Source organism: Fulmarus glacialis, unplaced genomic scaffold (genome assembly GCF_000690835.1).
Source record: "Fulmarus glacialis isolate BGI_N327 unplaced genomic scaffold, ASM69083v1 scaffold1197, whole genome shotgun sequence".
Lineage (NCBI taxonomy): Eukaryota > Metazoa > Chordata > Aves > Procellariiformes > Procellariidae > Fulmarus > Fulmarus glacialis.
This window is the reverse complement of record NW_009224858.1, coordinates 48,366-66,658: the sequence shown is the minus strand read 5'-3', so window position 1 is coordinate 66,658 and position 18,293 is coordinate 48,366. Positions and strand designations below refer to the sequence as shown.

The window sequence follows — 18,293 nt, the reverse complement described above, 5'->3', positions numbered from 1 at the left end:
TGTAATGAGAACAGAGTTACTACCCTTCTTTAAAATACACTGATTAAAAGAGGTGCATGCTAAAGATAAAAAGCTAGGATACATGACCAATAAAGCAGAAATATGAGCAAGAAACAGATAAAAGACAAGTATGTTGTCTTTGGTAGACATGTGAATGTTTATATTTAATGTCTTCCTATTTTATTAAATACTTATTTTTGCTGACAAAACTATTCTGCTTTAGTCTGTTTGGATCACAGACACTTCTTTATTCTAATTAGATACTTGGAATACAGAGACTACTGCTGAATGAGACACCAGAGTCTTTATAACCGAACATATATTAGATACCTGAAACAGTCTTAATGTTTCTTCTCAGGTGCCAAACGGGAGAGGTGACAAAGTTGAACCTCAAAAACGGAAGGTTTGTAAAAGGGCAGTTCTGAGTAGTCCTCACCTGGTGAGGATGAACTTTTTCCCTTCAGAAAATGAACTTTTAGCTGCTCTTCTAGAATTCTGCAGCCAAATGGATAATATGAAAAGTTGTTCTTATCTCTGAAAAAAACCCTCCACAAACAATGACAACACCCCCCGGTTCCCCGCCCGCCAAAAAACCCAAAACCTAAACTACCAAAAAACCTCCCTACCAACCAACAAAAAAACCCAATACAACCTCCCACACAATGTGTTGTGCATTAATAGAAGCAAGCTGTGGACTTTGGCGAAAGGAGTAGCTTGTGCTTATGTCTTCCTTGTTTGAGGAAAATAGCAGTGCTGTGAAGAACTGTCAGTTTCACAAAGGTAAAGGTCTTTGTCTCCACTTTCCAGGGGACATAGCGTGTGAGGGGGATGGGAGTGTTCTTTCTGTTAAGAAAACTGTTTCACTGAGGAGATAACTTTGTTCTGTGTAGTAGATCTGTTTTGGTCTGAGACTTAGCACGCTAACTTTCTTTTCGGTACAGCCTGTCAGATGAGATTCTCTGCTTTTCTTTGGCATCATCCAGTTCATCGTCCAAAGCTGTGCTTTTAGCTGTCTTGGCATTTGAGAACTTTTTCCAACTCTGCCACAAGGCTGACTCTGGCTGAGAGAATTCTTGCTGTTGTTTCCTAATACAGAATTGATGTGAAAACACTGTTACTTGTGATTTTAATCTTAAGGCTAAGTGACATCTATACAAACAACAAAGCAGCTTTTGATTTTGGCAAACTTAATTTTTTGTTTTGCATTGGGCAACTTCAGGGACTTTCTGGTATCTTCCTAAGTAATAAATCTTCGAGAAAACCTCAGTCTCATTCTTTATTCAGACGAGTAAGATTTTATAGCTCAGTATTTTTTTCAATAATGGTGGATATTGTAGGAATAGGTCTTTATGGCTTACTGTGTTGTGGGTTTCTAGTTACTGACTTTTTACATCTTCAGATAGGTGAACACTTAAGACCTATGTCGAACAGCAGACCTACTACTTTGCTATTTTGATATTAAGCGCAGCAGATTTGGAGAATCAGTGCCCAATATTTTGGATTGTCACGTTTCTGGCATCCCTTTTCAACTGATGTGCTGAGGCTATTTTTTTCATTGTAGCCTAACTACTTTTTCTGTCCTCATGCTTTGCATAATCTCTTGTGTCTGTTTAAGTAGTATGGAAGCAATTGGTTTATTACTTTTGGGAACTTCGTGAGCAATAAGTAGGGTAACACAGAGTATCTGAAGGGATGGGTTATAACAGAAATTCATTTGACCCATGTAGGGGGACCAGTGGAACTTCCACTGTTGCTCAGGAAGTTAAGTGTTTGGCCATTGGACTTAAATGGAAGATTTTACATTAGTATAATTTGTTAGATGTCTGTGAGCAGAGAATTCCAATGTGAGCTTGCAATTCTGGGAAGCAAAGTGGCATTTAGGCACTTTTCTGTCAAATGAGTCCATGCAGCATTTCTTCTGTTAATTTACTGCTACTTCTACCTTTTTAAGTGGGCACACCTGTCCATGTCAGGAGCTTTGGCTGCGCTCCCCACGAAATACTGTGTATACACCTGTGTTACTTTGCAAAACTCAGGAAGAACAACTGTTACAATATAATTTCTCCTTTGAAGAAGCTAAATTTTAACTGGCTGTATGTTTTACATTTCAGATAGAAAACTAATCATTATTGTGAAATGAATTTACTTTCTGTATCTGATTTAGTAGCTGTTACTTTTACAATGCTGTTTTACAATCAGCAGTAATTTAATCTCTGATTAACACACATATTGGCATCCACATAATTATTGTAACAAAGGAAATAGTTCTGCACCCTTAATATTCATGGGCTGATTGCACTGTCATTAAACAAATTTCTGTTTTAGTAAATGCTGATCATTGTCTTTAGGAATGAGTAAATGATTCTTTTTTTTTTTTAAAGACAGTGAAAATTTATAGTATACAAAAAATATTGGATAACTTATAACAATGTGATTTTGCTTTTTCTTCCCAGGTATGAATGCTGCTGTGCGTGCAGTAGTACGTATGGGAATCTATGTAAAAGCCAAAGTGTATTTTGTTTATGAGGTTAGTTTTTGTTTTATTCATTTTGTATTTGTCTTCTGACTTTACTTGAATTTTTGTGGAAAGCTCATGGAGAATGAATAGTATAAATTAAAAAAAAATTGTAGATGTCATTCCCTTTCATCATATCAACATTTTATTTCATATTTTTTATTTTTGTGGAAAGTACTTTTCACAAGGTATATGCTAAAAGTATTTCATTTAAAAGTAATTTTTTAAATATATGGAATTCTTTATGTGCCACCAGAAGCTTGAAAATACTGAGAAAACCAGAGATGGTTGTCACCCAGCAGTGAGCTATGTATTTGTGTACTTGTTCTATGTTTGGCCCCAAATATTGTACTTCATAAATACCTTCCTAAACCTAGTGAAACTACTAATTCTTAACCCTTTGACTTTCCCCCAGTCCATTTTCCTAGGGTATGATAAGGATGTGCCATCACCCTCATTTCACAGATTACACAACTTGTTTTTGATCAAGAATACTGTCAGGCTGGTGCCATCTTTCCTGGCTTATAGGTAGGAAGTTGTAACTGAAAAAACTCCAACCAACAAACAAAAAAGACCCCACTAAAAAACCTGCTCCATCAGTAGTGTGTCTAGACGTCAGAATTTTGTGGTTGAAGCTTATGACTGCATGTGCATGAAGATTGTTAACTTCTGTAGCAATTACTTGATATGCAAAAATGATGAGTTTAATGTAAATGCCAAATTAATATTATATGTGTATGTCTTACTGGAATACTAAGTTATAATTAGACTTCTGCCTGAAAGACACTTTCAGTTTTTATAAAATTTGCAGATTAAACAGTACAGTAAATATATTTAGCAAAAAGTCGTTCTGTTCACACTGGAATTCTTATACAACTCCTTAGAAGTTTGAGGTGATTATGAAACATTTGATATGGTAGGTAATATTCCTAGCAAAATGTAATTTTAATATTTAATATAAAAATATGGAGTACTATAATTCATAGAAGTGCTAGGAGAGTACTTTGTTTTTTGTTTCGCGCATGCAAAATATCAATTTAGCTTTAAAAGGTAGCTATTTATCCATTTTCTTTCTGTGTCTGCTTATTCCTATAGCTCATTTACTAAAGAGATGTGAAGTATATTGAAATGCAAATAAGCAGAGCACTGTGCTCCAAATTTCTTTTGTACTACAGTGCTACAGCAAATAGCTCTGAATACTTAGTGTGTGCTAATTACATGGCCAATCTCTAGAATTCCTTCAGTGTTCAGCTGTTTTGCAGGCTTGGTGAAATGGGTCAGATACTTCTGTGGAAATAAGGAGGGGTTTTTTGTCTGCCTTTAAAGGCCAGAACTTGGATTTTTTTTTTAATTATGTTTAACTTAAGAATTACCATCTTTGTAGTTCATCTTACAGTATGTTTACTTTTGTCAGCTTTTAAAAACTGTTTTGTATCACAGAGTGTATTCAGTGATAAATTTCCAGAGAAATTTAGATATTTCTGTTTTTCTGAACTTAACAAAATTGCACTACTTGAGTTATCATGTTCCTCTGTTAATTGCTAGAGTCGATTGTAAAAATCAAGTCAATGTTAGAATTTTCAGTTTCCATTATATATTGTCATTCTATCTTCATTGTAACAGCGCAGTCTGGGAGAAAAATGCACATTTCTCTGTAAGTATGGGTAATAGCTCTGAAAGAGATTCTTGCTTCTAGATTAGTCCATTCAGTTCTGTGTTTCAGGAAGTACTGAATGCCAAGCTTTTTTCCTCTCTGACTCTGTGTTAATTAAAACATGAAGTCAGTTTCCTTTCACAATGCATATAAGTGCTTCAGAGAAACACTGTTGCAAGCTTTGAAATGAAACAACTATTTAATTTCAGCACTTTGAAATAGGAAACAGGTGACAAGTATAGTGGAAGGTAAAAATCTTAGGGTAAGACTTGTCACTAACGATCCCTATTATAAGCCTTTGCATGATGTATACAGAGGAGATGTATTTTTGTATATACCTGAAGTTATTTTATTTAATACTTTTAATAAGGCCCTTCTAAAAATTACAGTTTATCAAATGCAGACTTCAGTGTGTTAAGCAACGAGAATAGTATATTTTTAGCCTACATTTTGAGTAGGCATTTTAACTAGACAAACATACGTCAGGGTAAAGTGATACTTGTATTGAAGCTCCTCTGAAAAAGTGAAGAAAAAAACTGAAGTGGCAACATCTGAAAGGTGAAAAATGTTTTCTTATTTGGAGCCAAAAACGGAGTTAAAGGTCTCAGCCTTTTCAAGCCTACTTTGCTCTAGTTGTCGTATGCTCTTTTTCTCCTGTAACTTTCTCTGTCATAAGAACTTTTTTATACTGTAAAACCATCTGTCTTCTACAGTTGTGGCCAAAACTAGCTCCATATTCTAAGTAAAACAATAACGCTGTTTTCCTTTTGTTTCCTAACTCCATTTTGCTTCATTTTGTGATAAGAGAGAGATTACCAAGATAAATAAATAAAAATTGGCAATGAACTAGATATAAGTAATTTTCTAGCCTCTTTTAAGTTGGGTTTACCAAAGCCCAAAGAAAGAAACAGTTAGATATTGGAATTCATGGGCTATTTGGACATACAAAACTATAATTTATTACATTTATATGTAATTTGTATAGTTTATATAAAAAAACTAATTTTATAGCTATAAAATTTTAAAAAAACCCTTTGTATCTTAATTCATTGAAATTAGCACATTTGAAATTTTTGCTATTAATTCGTGGAAACAGTGCTTACTCTATACAGTTGCCCTGTTTCATATTTTATTGATGTTAACATCTTTTAGTATTTAATTTTAGTATATAAACAGTCTGTAGGCACCCTCACTGACTAGCACCACATTATTCCTCAAATCTACCCCAATCTGAATTAAAATTTGAATACCCGTGGACTTACTTCACTCATGTTGTGGAAATCTAGGAGGTGGAAGTACATGTAAAAGTACCAAGCTGCTCTAGGAGGCTAGTTTAAATTTTTTCACTAATCAGAAGTGATTTAAGTTGGTTTTGTTTGTTTTTTTTTTTTAAATTGAGAACGAGAAGAAAAACTGATGCCTCTCATATGGCAATTCATTTTAGAAACTGAGGTCTTAAATATAATACAATACAAATAACCTGCCCTTTTTCCAGGATTGAAGCACATAGTTCCCAGTGGATGCGTGCTCTTACTACTAAGCTATGGAACTTTTAGATTCTTCATCTTGATTAAGAATCTTTTTCTCAAGAGGCCAGCATTGGAAATGCAATGGTACGGCAGTCACGGATTTCTGTGAGGAAAAATTCATGTCTTTTATGTGGTGGTTTGTGCACTCAGTGATGCTAGTATTTTACGTTGTTGAGCAATACCTAAAAAAGCTCAGTAAGTAAACTTAAATAACTGTCAAAGCCCCAAATGTCTCGCATGTAACATATCAGAAGATGGCTTGTTCTTTTTCAAAAGCTTTTGTTTGTAGAGTTAAGACTGGAAGCAAGTCTGCTGTCTCTGCCACTCTCTCCGGGAGTTACAGTGTATATGTATGTACCCTGTGAACATATGACTCACAGCGATTTCCTCTAGTTCATCTTCGATTCTTCAGATTTTGGGTAGAGGAAGGAATAAGCATAAAATGAGGTTGATCTTCAAGTATAGTGCTTCCGCTATTTTTGACAGTTTACTTTTTTCCCCATTCTTGCCCCATAGTTTTAGTATCTTAGTACCCAAGATGTTGTTTTTAGAATGTGAGTAAGATTCTTTTTTTTTAAAAATGTAAATTGACAGGTCCCCTGTTTTTATTAAGATCTGTATTCACATCTGCTAGTAATTTTCGGTAACCAGTCAATTATAAGTGTTGAACTATTTGATACAATATTTCAAGCTAAATTCTAGCTTTAAGATGTATTGCCCAGTCCCCAAGTTAGTATCAGTGTTTAAATAACTAAAGTGATAAATGGAAATCATGATCATTATTAATACTTCAATTATAATTGGTCGTCTTTTTTTCCCTATAGCTTTTCTAGAAAGCTGTTTTAATTCTATGGCTTTTGTATCTCTTAATGGTATGGAAGAACAGTGTGGAAATTCTAGCTACAATTCAGAGCTAGCTTACGTACACTTACTTGGCAAGCAGAACTGAGTTAGGAAAAGCTAATGTAACAGCTGAAGTATATCAGGCCTGTTCCAAAAGCTCCCTGTCCTTACCTTGTACTGGGAGGAGTTGTTAATACAGCCCCTGTTCTCGCTTGTCTACACAGAGAAAGTAGAACCGATGTGGACTTCTGACTAGAATGCATGAGTTCTTTCTATTTTAAAAATGCATGGTGCAGGAGTCTGTCATAGCTTATCCTTAGCCTAGCTGTAAGGTGTTTCAGATCTTACAGACAATTTCAAATAGTAGTTTATCCGTTTGCTTTCCCCTGTGTTTTAGATTTGTTAGAATTGGGAATTTTCACCCATGAGTCTCATGATATGTATATAATTATGTATATACTTACTGTATATACTACTTTCTTGGATCCACTTAATTTTTCCTCTCAAGAAAAAATGGAAGATGGATGATTGGAGCAAATATGTGAACTGTGTATATTTTTGTCAGCTTGTAGTACAGCTTACTATAGTCAGTGTTACAAACTGAGTTAGGATGCAACGTCACACTATTCTTTCAGGATTTGTTGCCTATGAATCTTTGTGTTATTGCAGTTGCCAATAGGAACACCGATAGGAAAAGCTTTCAATTAGTCATACAAGGAACATTGGATTCTTTGCTTTAAAAACAAAAATCAAGCAAACTTGTGATAAGTGAACTTGCTAATTTATTAGCCTTCATCAAGCTCAGTTGGATCCACTGGAATGTTTCTGTCTGAAGATCTTTGCACTTTATCTGAGAAAGTTTTTTGGGTTTTTTTTGTTTTTGTTTTTGTTTTTTTTTTAGTTGATACGTAGATTAAGCATTATTTCTTTCCCAACTTGCTCTAATTTTGAAGGAATTGTGCAAATAATGTCTTAGCTTCAAGTCATTATGTGTATACATTAGAATACAAGACAGTATGTATCTATGACATTAGATACATATCAAAGTTATCTGGAGAGTATACAAAATATTGAAAAGATCTGTTGAATGACAGAAATTAGAGACACAGGTTGTTTTCCACCTAGCTGTTTCTTTACTATTACTTGATCATCTTATATGTAAATTCATTAGTCAAGTCTCACTGAGCAGGATCTTTTATGCTTTCCCCTTGGAATCTGTACTAGAATCCTAGAAAGCTTAATTTGAGTAACTTGTACTTTTGCTGAGTCCAGGTCATCTTTATATTCTTATCCTATCATGCTAGTGAGGGACTCCAAGTATGATATAGTATTCACATAAGATATATATGGCTTTTTAAGCCAGTGTAGGCTTTGTACATTTCCAAGTTACTGCTTACTGGATAAAATCTACATGTACTCTGGATTGTGCCAAAGTAAGTGCCTCCAGTTTATAATGTCAGTTTAGCTGTCTTCTAAACTCTCTTCTCTTTCTAGTTCCACCTGATTTATTATTGAGAACCTTAATGTACAGTCTTGTAGGAACTGCCTACAGAAGAAAGGTTAACTAGTTCTTCCTCAGCATGATTATCCATATGTACACATAATATAAAAATGGAGACATAAATGTGGTCATGTTTATTTTTGTTTGGTGGTTTTTGTTTGTTTTCTTTAACCTAGCATGTTTTTTTTCCCTTTGGATTTAAATGTCAAAAAGTTGAAGGGTAACTCTGGTTTTATTCTGATGTCAGTATCAGGTTTTTCCAGGTCAGAACTTTGCTGTATTTTCTTTTTTTTTTTTTTTTTTTTTTTTAATCAGTGTTCACAATATCACCTAATGGAAAGGAATCTGTAATTGTCAGTATCTTTCTGCTAGTATTTATGCAGAGAGTTAATAAAGCCAGGCGTAACAAAACCCTTCAGCTGCTCACTGGATAGTTCTTCTTTCAACTAAGTGTAGCTCTTTCTATATTAGAGCATGCATTGGTTTCTGAAGACCATTTGAGTTAAGGTATTAAGGATTTCTTAAATGCATCACTAAAAGTTGTATTTTTATACTAAAATTCTTTCATCTATCTATTGTGTAACTGCCTCCAAAAAGGAATAAAGATTATGTGACTTGATTTCTTCTTCCTTTATGAAAAGTTTTTGGTTGTTGCTCTTTATTTTGTTTTGCTTATATCTACCTTGGGGGGAAAAGTATACAAAGTATTACAAAGTTAGATATTTTTCAAAGATCATGACCTCAGGCTGAGGTTATGTTTTTAGGAAGCACATTTTATAATGCTTTTCAAAGTTCTTCTGTCCTTGTAGTTTTTAAAAAATAACTGAATATTTATTCCTAAGAAAGGACAAATATGTTGCCATTCTAGTTTATAAGCTGTGTAATCTGTGTAAAGTATTACTTTATCTTGAAGTTTTCTTTGGAACTGATCTTTTAGGAAGAGGGTTTGTTCGGCTTTTTTTCTGCCTAATATGATACCTGCTTGAATGTTGTTTCATTTAAATTGAATATTTTTTTATTTGGTGTTTCTTATTACTTAAAGTTGCATTAAAATACACAAGGTGAGTATTACTGCAGTGGAAATGTTACACAATTTTTCAAATCAGACTTCTGAAATACTACTTCTCTTTCAGGGTTACCAGGGAATGGTTGATGGAGGTGATAATATTGTAGAAGTTTCATGGGAAAGTGTTTCAAGTATCCTGCAAGTGGTAAGTGTTAGGGGGTAGGGGTGGGACCCAAACCGTCTCTCTTTAAACAGGGAACCAAAATTCTAGATCCAGGCAACCACTGTAATTATGGATTTGAATTCTGTGATGACTGAGTGACCAGCACATACCACTTTTAGCAGAGCCTGATTTCTACAGTATGGTTGTTTGACACTTTCTAAAGATCTTTGTGTGGTCATGTATTTGGTGCACAGAAATAATCTTGAAAACCTTTGTCCTAGATTTTCAACATTACATGTCGTTAGCCTCCTAAAGCTGTATTGACAAGCCTATATTTAATAAAAAAGACATTACAGGGCCAAAATATGAAACAACTGTGTTTTGTAAGGCAAGTGCTTTCTTACGAAACCCCGTTGGCTTTCTGTGTAAGTGGATTTAGAATTATAGTAATGGATATAATTACAGTACAGTTCTCCAGAGCTCAGGTAATACTGGTGACTTTGTCTGTACATTTTATATTACAATGTTCTGCAAGGTGGCCATTTGGATCTCCTTACACTTTTCCTCAGCATGGTAATGTTGTTACCTCTTCCAGAGCAGATGTTATGTTTGGTGAAGAGGCCTTACTGCTTGCCAAGCTCTCTGAAAACTACCTCCAGGTGAAGCGTGGGTTTCTTTGGAGTTTTCTGTAAAGCTAATATAATAAACAAAAAGCAGTTAGCAGAGAAAAAAATAGATTTTTAATTTTTAACAAACAAATACCCTGGAATATTGTGACATATTTTTTCCATGTATGTTTGGTTTTTTGGTTGTTTTTTTAATCCCCTGTCTATCTTGTAGAATCTGTAATCTTATGATTAAGAGAAAATTGAGATGTCATGGCCAAGACACAGGAACATAGGCAGGAGCAGGATGTAGGCATCCTGTACATGTATATAGCATACGTACTATAAGAATAACAACTTTGTGAGCCTGATTGCTAGGAATTCAACAGACCAACAGTGAAGCTGAGGATGCGTCTTAAAAAATGTGTTTAGTTGTTTTGATAAAAGATTTTTCAGCCCAATCTATATTTCTGTTTAATCAGAACAAGTTGTAGTACATTGTTTCAAATATATAGTCTCTTTTCCACTTAAAACTATTTTTTTTTAAGTATGAAAATACCTAGTTTAGATATGTTTTTTAGTTCCAATTTGTTATTTTTAGAACATCTCCATGTGTACACTTCTACTTTTTTGCCTGTGGAGAACGCTGAATTTCTTCTATTCCACTTTTTTTTTTTTTCCCCTCCCACTAGCAGCTGTTGTGTGTTGCAATGTAGACAGTAAAATAGTGCCTAGGACTGGCTTGAGAGCTGAAACACCTATTGATAGGGCAAATCACATCAGTACAGCCTCTACAGATTGGAGCTCAAATTTAGATTGGCATGACTGATTTATTATCAATTGAAGTGAAGGGGATGTTTGTGCAAAAGTGAGCTAATCATCTCCAGATTTGTTTGGAGGAAAAAAAATGTTTTTGCAGTCTTAATTAATTTTATTTCTTACTGCGACAATAAATAAGGCAAAAATTAGACTTTTCTTGAGTGGCTGAACAACATAAACACAGAAGATTTGTAAATAACTTGTTTTCAGCAAGATGCCCACCAATTTTCAGTGACAGGGCTTCAGTCTTTTTTGAAAATAATAACTTCCATTTTTGCAGGAAGGTCTTTAAATCATATTAATAAATGCAGCAGATAAATTAATAAAACAGAAAATTTAACATCCATCTGATCTATTCGGCACCAAATGTGGATGCAGTTCTTTTCGTAATTCTGTAGAATGACAATAAATGCTACTTTTGAGCTTTAGGGATACATCTGTTATTGTTTGTGTATTCCATGATATTAGGGGAAAAATGTCATGCTTTGAGGCAAATTCATCTAAATTCTTAACTACTTAGTATTGTATTTCTTTTACTATTGTTATCACATGTAAGTAATAATTAGATAATTAATTGGAATGCTACTGAAATTAATCCTGAATCATTTAACATTTTTCTTCAAGAATAGCTCTTCATCAGTCATTTTTGAGTGTTTTTTCCCTTTTCCCTGGTGTGTGTATCCAGTCTTGAGAACATAATTTCCCACAGGTTTGATAATTCTTTGTTTTTCATTACTTTTTACTCACTGTAAAATTAAAGATGGAGGTTATGCTACAAAACAACCATTCATCCTTAATCCATCTTAAAAAAAATACAGTAAAATACTGGATTATAAATTAAAACTCTTATACTTTCTTTTTCTAGGGAGGTACAGTTATTGGTAGTGCACGCTGCAAATCCTTTCGTACCCGGGAGGGCCGCCTGCAGGCAGCCTATAACTTGGTTCAGAGAGGAATCACTAATCTTTGTGTGATTGGCGGAGATGGTAGCTTAACTGGTGCCAATCTGTTCCGTGAAGAATGGAGTGGACTTCTAGAAGAACTGGCACAGAAAGGTAAGTTTCCCTTTAGGCCCTCTAGACTTCTAGTCCAATTTCCAGGGAAGTCATGTGCCCTAAGTATACGTGCACAAACTATATCCCGAGGGTATTTCTTAAGTTAAAAAATCAAATGCATACATTCTAGGAAATTACATGGTTCTTCATAAAGTAATAGGTTTTGATTTCTGTACATCCTCTCTTATATACGGTAAAGGTTCAAAAAGGCCAAATAAGTTACTGGGCAACTGTCTGTGTGGCTTTTTTCCCCCATTATGAATAATTTTCAGGGCCTGAACTTTGAACCTTCTGCTTGAAAAGGCCTTTGCCCTCAAATCCAAACTGAGATGGTAATTCCTTTCTTCCAACAAGCTACACACTTGGTTGTTATTAAATTATGATGCTTTCCTGCCTATATGTCACTATTTGTTTAAGATCAGAACATTAAGTGGCTGTTGCTAAAAGTGCATCCAGCCCAGTAGTTATCTGTGATACCATCCAAGAGAACGTATAGGGAAGAGTAAAAGAACAGAACAAGCCTAAATAATGCTGTGTGGATGCTATACGTTATTCATAATATATAAATACTCTGATAGGTTCCATCATTTCTGTCTTCAGGACCCTGAACCAGATGCTGTTAGCAGTCCTTAATGAATTTCTCTTCGATGAATGTATACAGCCTCCTTGATAGCATACAGATTTTTGCTGAAAACATTGTGTAGCAAGGAGTTATACAGCTTCACTGATGATGAAGATTGTGAAGAATCTTCTCCTCCTATTTATTTTGATCCTGCTGGCTTCTAGCTTTATTTGATGTCCTGTAATTTTTGTGTTAGAACAAACAGTGAATGATCAATCCTGCTTCCTCTCCGCATGTCACTCGAGATTTTACAGCTGTCTTATTTTCCCTTCATCATCTCTTTTTCTAGATGGAAGAGTCCTAGTTTGCTTAGTTGTTCCTTATATGTAAGTTCTATACCTTTGATCATCTTTGTTGCCCTTCTCTGAACCTTTTCCAGTTCTACCATGTCCTTTTTGAGGTGGGAGGACCACAACTGCACCCAGTATTCAAGATGAGGGCAAACCATGGATCTACACAGTAGTATAATGAACTTTGTTTTGTTCTCTATTGTTTTCCTAATATTTTCTAATATTTTGATTTTTTTTTTGACTGCTATTGAGCATTGAGGCTGATTTATTAATGAAAACAGCATTATTATATTATCGTGCTGAAAATAGCACTATTTTGTTTGTGATGTTAGGGTACATTTTTCATGTATATTAGTCTACATTTATCAACAATGAATTCCATCTGATACTTTACTGCTCACTGTGTCTTGCTAGTCTTCTTCATTTCTTCTCAGACACACCACAGCTTTAGAACCCAAATAATTCAGTTTGATCAGTAAACTTTGGCACCTTACTGCTCATTCCTAGGTTATTGCTGAGTATGTTGAACAGCGCAGATCCCTGTAGAACTCCATTGGTTGTCTTCCTGAGATACAAGAACTTATATTTACTACTGTCCTCTGTTTTGTATTTTTTACCCTCTGTTTCATATTATTTATTCTATGCAAAAGCCTTCTCTCTTATGCTATGGCTACTTAGTTTCCTCAAAATCCTTTGAGGACAGACCTTGTCAATGGCTTTTTGGAAATCAAGTAGAATATGTCAACCAGTTATCCCTTATTCATGTAATTATTAAGTCACCTTTGGAACTCTAGAAAAGGTTTGTAATGCATGGTATACATCATAGAAAACATTTTGATTCTTCTTCAGAATGCTGTATTTATCTTTATGGATATTAGTTGTATTTTCCATTATGGTTTCAATTTTCTCTAGTATAGACATTAAACACATTGATATATAGTTCTTGAATCCCATATTAAAAATTTGGCATTTACTACCATCGCATCCACAGATACTAAGGTAGTTTTAAGCACTTAAGTGCTAAGGTATTTCATCCTTGAGATCCTTTAGAACTCTTGGATGATTCAGCATTTTCACTGATGTCTTGGGAGACAAAGGCTAAGACTTAGAATAGGAGCTTTTCTATTCTATTTGCTTATTAATCATGAAATCAGAGCCTTTCAGTGTGGCAGAAGAAAGTCTTCAAAAGTTTAATGCTGGTTTTTGATTGTTTATATATGCCCATAATCACATCCAGTTTGCATCCTTTTACTTCTTCATTGCACGTCATACACTGAGACTACAATTTGAATACTATTGTTTAAGTCCAAACCATCAATTTTAAGGTTGGTTACAAAACTTGATAATCTGTTGACACTGAAATGGACTGAAAAGCTCTTGTTTCCTTCCTTACTCCTGTAAGGAGTTCTATGCAGGATTCTTTTGTTTGGTTGTTTGATTGGCTTTTGTTTGTAGTTTTGACTAACCTTCTTACCTAAAATATCGGATATGTTTAATTTACAAAAGTAGAGCACCCAACCAATATGTCTAGAATGTTTTTTAAAAAAAAAGTCTTACAACTCTTTCTCTGGATACTTCTTTACAGGAAAGATTGATGAAGAGGCTGTTAAGAAATACGCTTATCTTAACATTGTGGGAATGGTTGGATCCATAGACAATGACTTCTGTGGCACTGATATGACCATAGGTACTGACTCAGCCTTGCACAGAATCATTGAAGTTGTGGATGCCATCATGACCACTGCTCAAAGGTAAATTGTGCATATTATAGAAAACTGTAACAAATATACAGTTGTTTATGCTTCAAATCTTAAGTTTCCTATTGCCATACAGTAGTGGAGGATACAAGTTAATTTTAAATAGAAGTTAGGTAACTGATGTTTGTAATATTTCTAGAGTGGGAATAAAAGCTCTTTTTGATTGCATCTTTCAAGTGTCTCAATTTTCTTTTTTTCTTAGTAACTGCTTTTCCATCATTCCTGTCATGGCAGCATTTCAAGCATCTGATTGTAGAGGGTGCATCAGCTTTAAGGGCAGGCTTTGGTTTTTAAATATGTTTTTGGTCTTTCCCAGACATACTCTTCTAGAGAAGATCCAGACACACTTTGAATCGTATAAAGTAGCATCTGTTTGAATATAAGCTTTCCCTAGGTAAAATGTAAGCAATGAAATGTTTTTGGTTTTGTTTTAGTTGTTTTTTTTTTTTTAAATACAGCTATATCATTACAGTTCTTAACTGTGGTCTGCATCATTTACATTTCTAGTAAATGTTCACCTCTTCTAAAACATGTAAGGGCAATTATAAGAGAAGAAAGTAGTAGTGAAAATGTATTATGCGTTGGAAGATACGTAATTTTAAATATGTTGTTTAATACAGCCTTCTATTTTGCTAATGAATTCTGTGTTTGGTAAGCATGGTAAACACAAGCTATTTCCTGATACCAGGTTCTGATTTCAAGAATTTGGACTGGATTTTTGAGTTGTAGTATTACAGTTAATTTGTTTTCTTATTTTTACAGCCATCAGAGGACATTTGTTCTGGAGGTTATGGGGAGACACTGTGGGTATGTATGGTCTTCAGCAGTTTGTGTCTCATACAGATATAATTATGAAAGATCAAGAAATCTGAACCTTAAGTGTCTAATCATTTGTTATGTTTATTAGGTATCTAGCTCTTGTTAGTGCCTTAGCCTGTGGTGCAGATTGGGTATTTATTCCTGAATACCCACCAGAAGAAGGATGGGAAGATTCAATGTGTGTTAAACTTTCAGAGGTAATCTTTTACTGTGTTTGGGATTTCCTGATGTCTTTGCAGATGTTTGTTTGAAAACAGTGATTTAAACATGTGATCAGGACTTTCAGCATGTCTTTGCTTCTGGTGTCACAGATAGTGCTATTTGATCTTAAACAGTTCTTTTCCTGCATTCTGCGATTGTTTTGAAGAATTATATGACCTACTGTAGGGATTCCAAAAACGTATGCCTATGTAAGCAGTGTGATATAAGACATTTCACTTCATCAATGAAAAGTCCAGTATTAAGGTAAAATGTGTGAGAACTCTGAAGTGATCAAGTATAATAAATACTTCCTCAAATCCTAGCAGCTTAATGTATAGCAATTGATTATAACATTTTGCTGTAAATTTCTTTCAGATTTTTTATTATATGGATGTGCTTTTATTTTTATTATAGAATCGTGCACGAAAGAAAAGGCTGAATATTATTATTGTAGCTGAAGGAGCTATTGATTGCCACAACAAGCCTATAACGTCAGAGAAGGTTAAGGATGTAAGTGTCAACATCCTTATGACGCACTTTCTGTTTTGTTCTTAAGATGGGGCTTGTTACCAACAATAACATTTCTGTAAAGTAAATCTGTTCCTGTAAAGTAGTTTATCACACAGCTTGCTGGTTGTATTTTCTATTTGTGCTTTATTATCTGAATCCATAGTCCACTTAAGGGGGAATTATTTCAGTGGATGTTAATTAGAAACTTTTCTCCTTGTAAAATAAGACAACAGTCCAAAACTGTACCTACTTCACGGGTAGAGTGTCTGAAATCAGCTCAAATCAGTAATTATAATACTATTTTACTTCATATTTCTTGTAAAATTTTAATAATGGTCTCACTTATAGTGAAATAATACTGTCTACTTTGGACAAAGTCTTGTCACTTTTTTCTAATTTTTTGCCAAAAATTTCATTGATGTCTAAGATTAAGAAAAACTTTTGAACTGAAATTATTCTGCTTTTCTTGGAAAGGATCCCTTAATAAAAGAAGTTGAAAAATAGTCATTGGCAGGAAGGAGCTATGACACTTTGACTTTACCTGGTGTTTATCTGTGACTATGAAGTTTTGTTTTCCATAGCTGTCAGATTGAGAGTAATCTTTGACTCTTAATTCAGAATTGCAGTTTTACAAAATAAAATTTAGCACCAAGTGGTGTTAAGTGTACATACAGCAGATAGCTATTATGCATTTATGGAAGAAACATTACTTGCTTGCTACAAATTTCAGCCAGTTAAAACATTCAAAAACTATAAATACCAGGGATAGAAGATTTTGTAAATAACTTCTAAAATTTTTTCTGCTTTATGTTATCCATTACTTATTCCTAACCTTACGTGCTCGCTGAAGATGTATTAATGAAAGATGTCTTTCTGTGACTTTAGATTTGATATTTAACAGAGAAAATGGAAAGAAAGTCTGACTGAATGAAATAGTTTTATTATTATAATTTTTACTGCAAGTTCTAAAGGCCTTGTCAATTAAGGTTAAAAGTTACCTAAACTAAAGTTTTGCTCAGAATCTTTCGGGAAGTGTAATCTTGCACATAGATGAAACGTGAGTGAATAAAACACTGTAATTGAACTTCTTTCAAGTACTCTAATTATAATGTTTAGACTGTATTTATAAGGCTGAGGATTGTGCATAATGAAGCCATTATAACTGCAGTTAAAGCATTGCAATCTAAGCCACTGTTTTGCCATTAATAACTAAAATGTTCCTTTAGATTAGGAACCTGGATTTTACTTCTAGGTTAGGAATAAACGAAAATATGGCTTAACTTTTGTAGTGTTTTCATTACTGTAGACATAGTAGTTTACAGTATATGTAGAATTTTATTATTCCACTAGCATATAAAGCAGAGTAATGCTAACACGTGTATATAAAATAACGATGATAATAAACCCACTATATTTTGAAATTCTTTGCAGCTTGTGGTTCAGCGGCTCGGTTTTGACACCCGAGTAACTATCTTAGGTCATGTGCAAAGAGGTGGAACCCCTTCCGCTTTTGACAGGATTTTGGTGAGTGAACCTAAAATAATTACTCATGGCACCACATGGTACAACTACATTTTGATTATTTATTTTGGGGTGGGGTAGTTCTTTACCTGATTAACTTGACAAATCCAATTATTATCTCACATTAACTGTCTGAATAGCTCAAATTCAGAATAGGAAGCATTTCATGTAAAGGAATCTATATTAGGATTAAAAAGCAAAGCTGCAAGAACAATCGTCCGTACTTCAGAGTATTAAACAGCCTGTGACATTTTCACCTACCAAGGAATAATTGGTTTTAGCCTGGTTTACAGAGAAATCGTGGCCATTTCTGTGATTGGAAGCCTTGTGCTTTTAAGTGCTTGCTTGAACATTCAAAAATTATCTGTTTTCAGGCAAGTCGTATGGGTGTGGAAGCTGTGCTTGCTCTTTTAGAAGCTACTCCCCCCCCCCCCCCCCTGCCTGTGTCGTGTCCCTGTCTGGAAACCAGGCTGTCCGTCTGCCTTTGATGGAGTGTGTGCAGATGGTGAGTTTCTGGCAAAATGCCAATTTATAGTTATTCATTAACTACAGCAGACCACTGTGTACAATAATTGTCTGTTGTCATTAAAACACTGATGGGAACGTGTGCAGCAATTTTCCACATTTGGGAGTAATGAACTTCATATGTGTTCTCTGTATTACTTATTTGTGAACTACCAACAAACAAGAAATATATATATATTTTTAATTTGTTTTAAAATTCATCTCAGATCTTTTTATTGCTACAACAACCTCTTCAGATGCTTGCATCCACTTACACGTCATACACAACAGTCAAGTTTCTGCATTAAAACTGTTCAGCTTAAACTGAAAAAAGAAAATGCAAAATAGATACATTGTTGTGGGGTTTTTTGTTTGTCGT

At 34.4% G+C, this 18,293-nt stretch overlaps 1 protein-coding gene across 1 annotated transcript in view; it reads left to right on the top strand.

The window, feature by feature from the left end:
* Positions 1-2,455: 2,455 nt before the first annotated feature.
* The window catches only part of PFKP (phosphofructokinase, platelet), a 36,292-nt gene continuing 20,454 nt past the window's right edge, over positions 2,456-18,293 (top strand). The window contains 10 exon segments of the mRNA XM_009582265.1: positions 2,456-2,527; positions 9,176-9,253; positions 11,501-11,690; positions 14,188-14,353; positions 15,122-15,166; positions 15,267-15,375; positions 15,794-15,889; positions 17,321-17,413; positions 17,785-17,835; positions 17,838-17,915. Of these exon segments, the coding sequence (XP_009580560.1) occupies positions 2,456-2,527; positions 9,176-9,253; positions 11,501-11,690; positions 14,188-14,353; positions 15,122-15,166; positions 15,267-15,375; positions 15,794-15,889; positions 17,321-17,413; positions 17,785-17,835; positions 17,838-17,915 (978 nt within the window).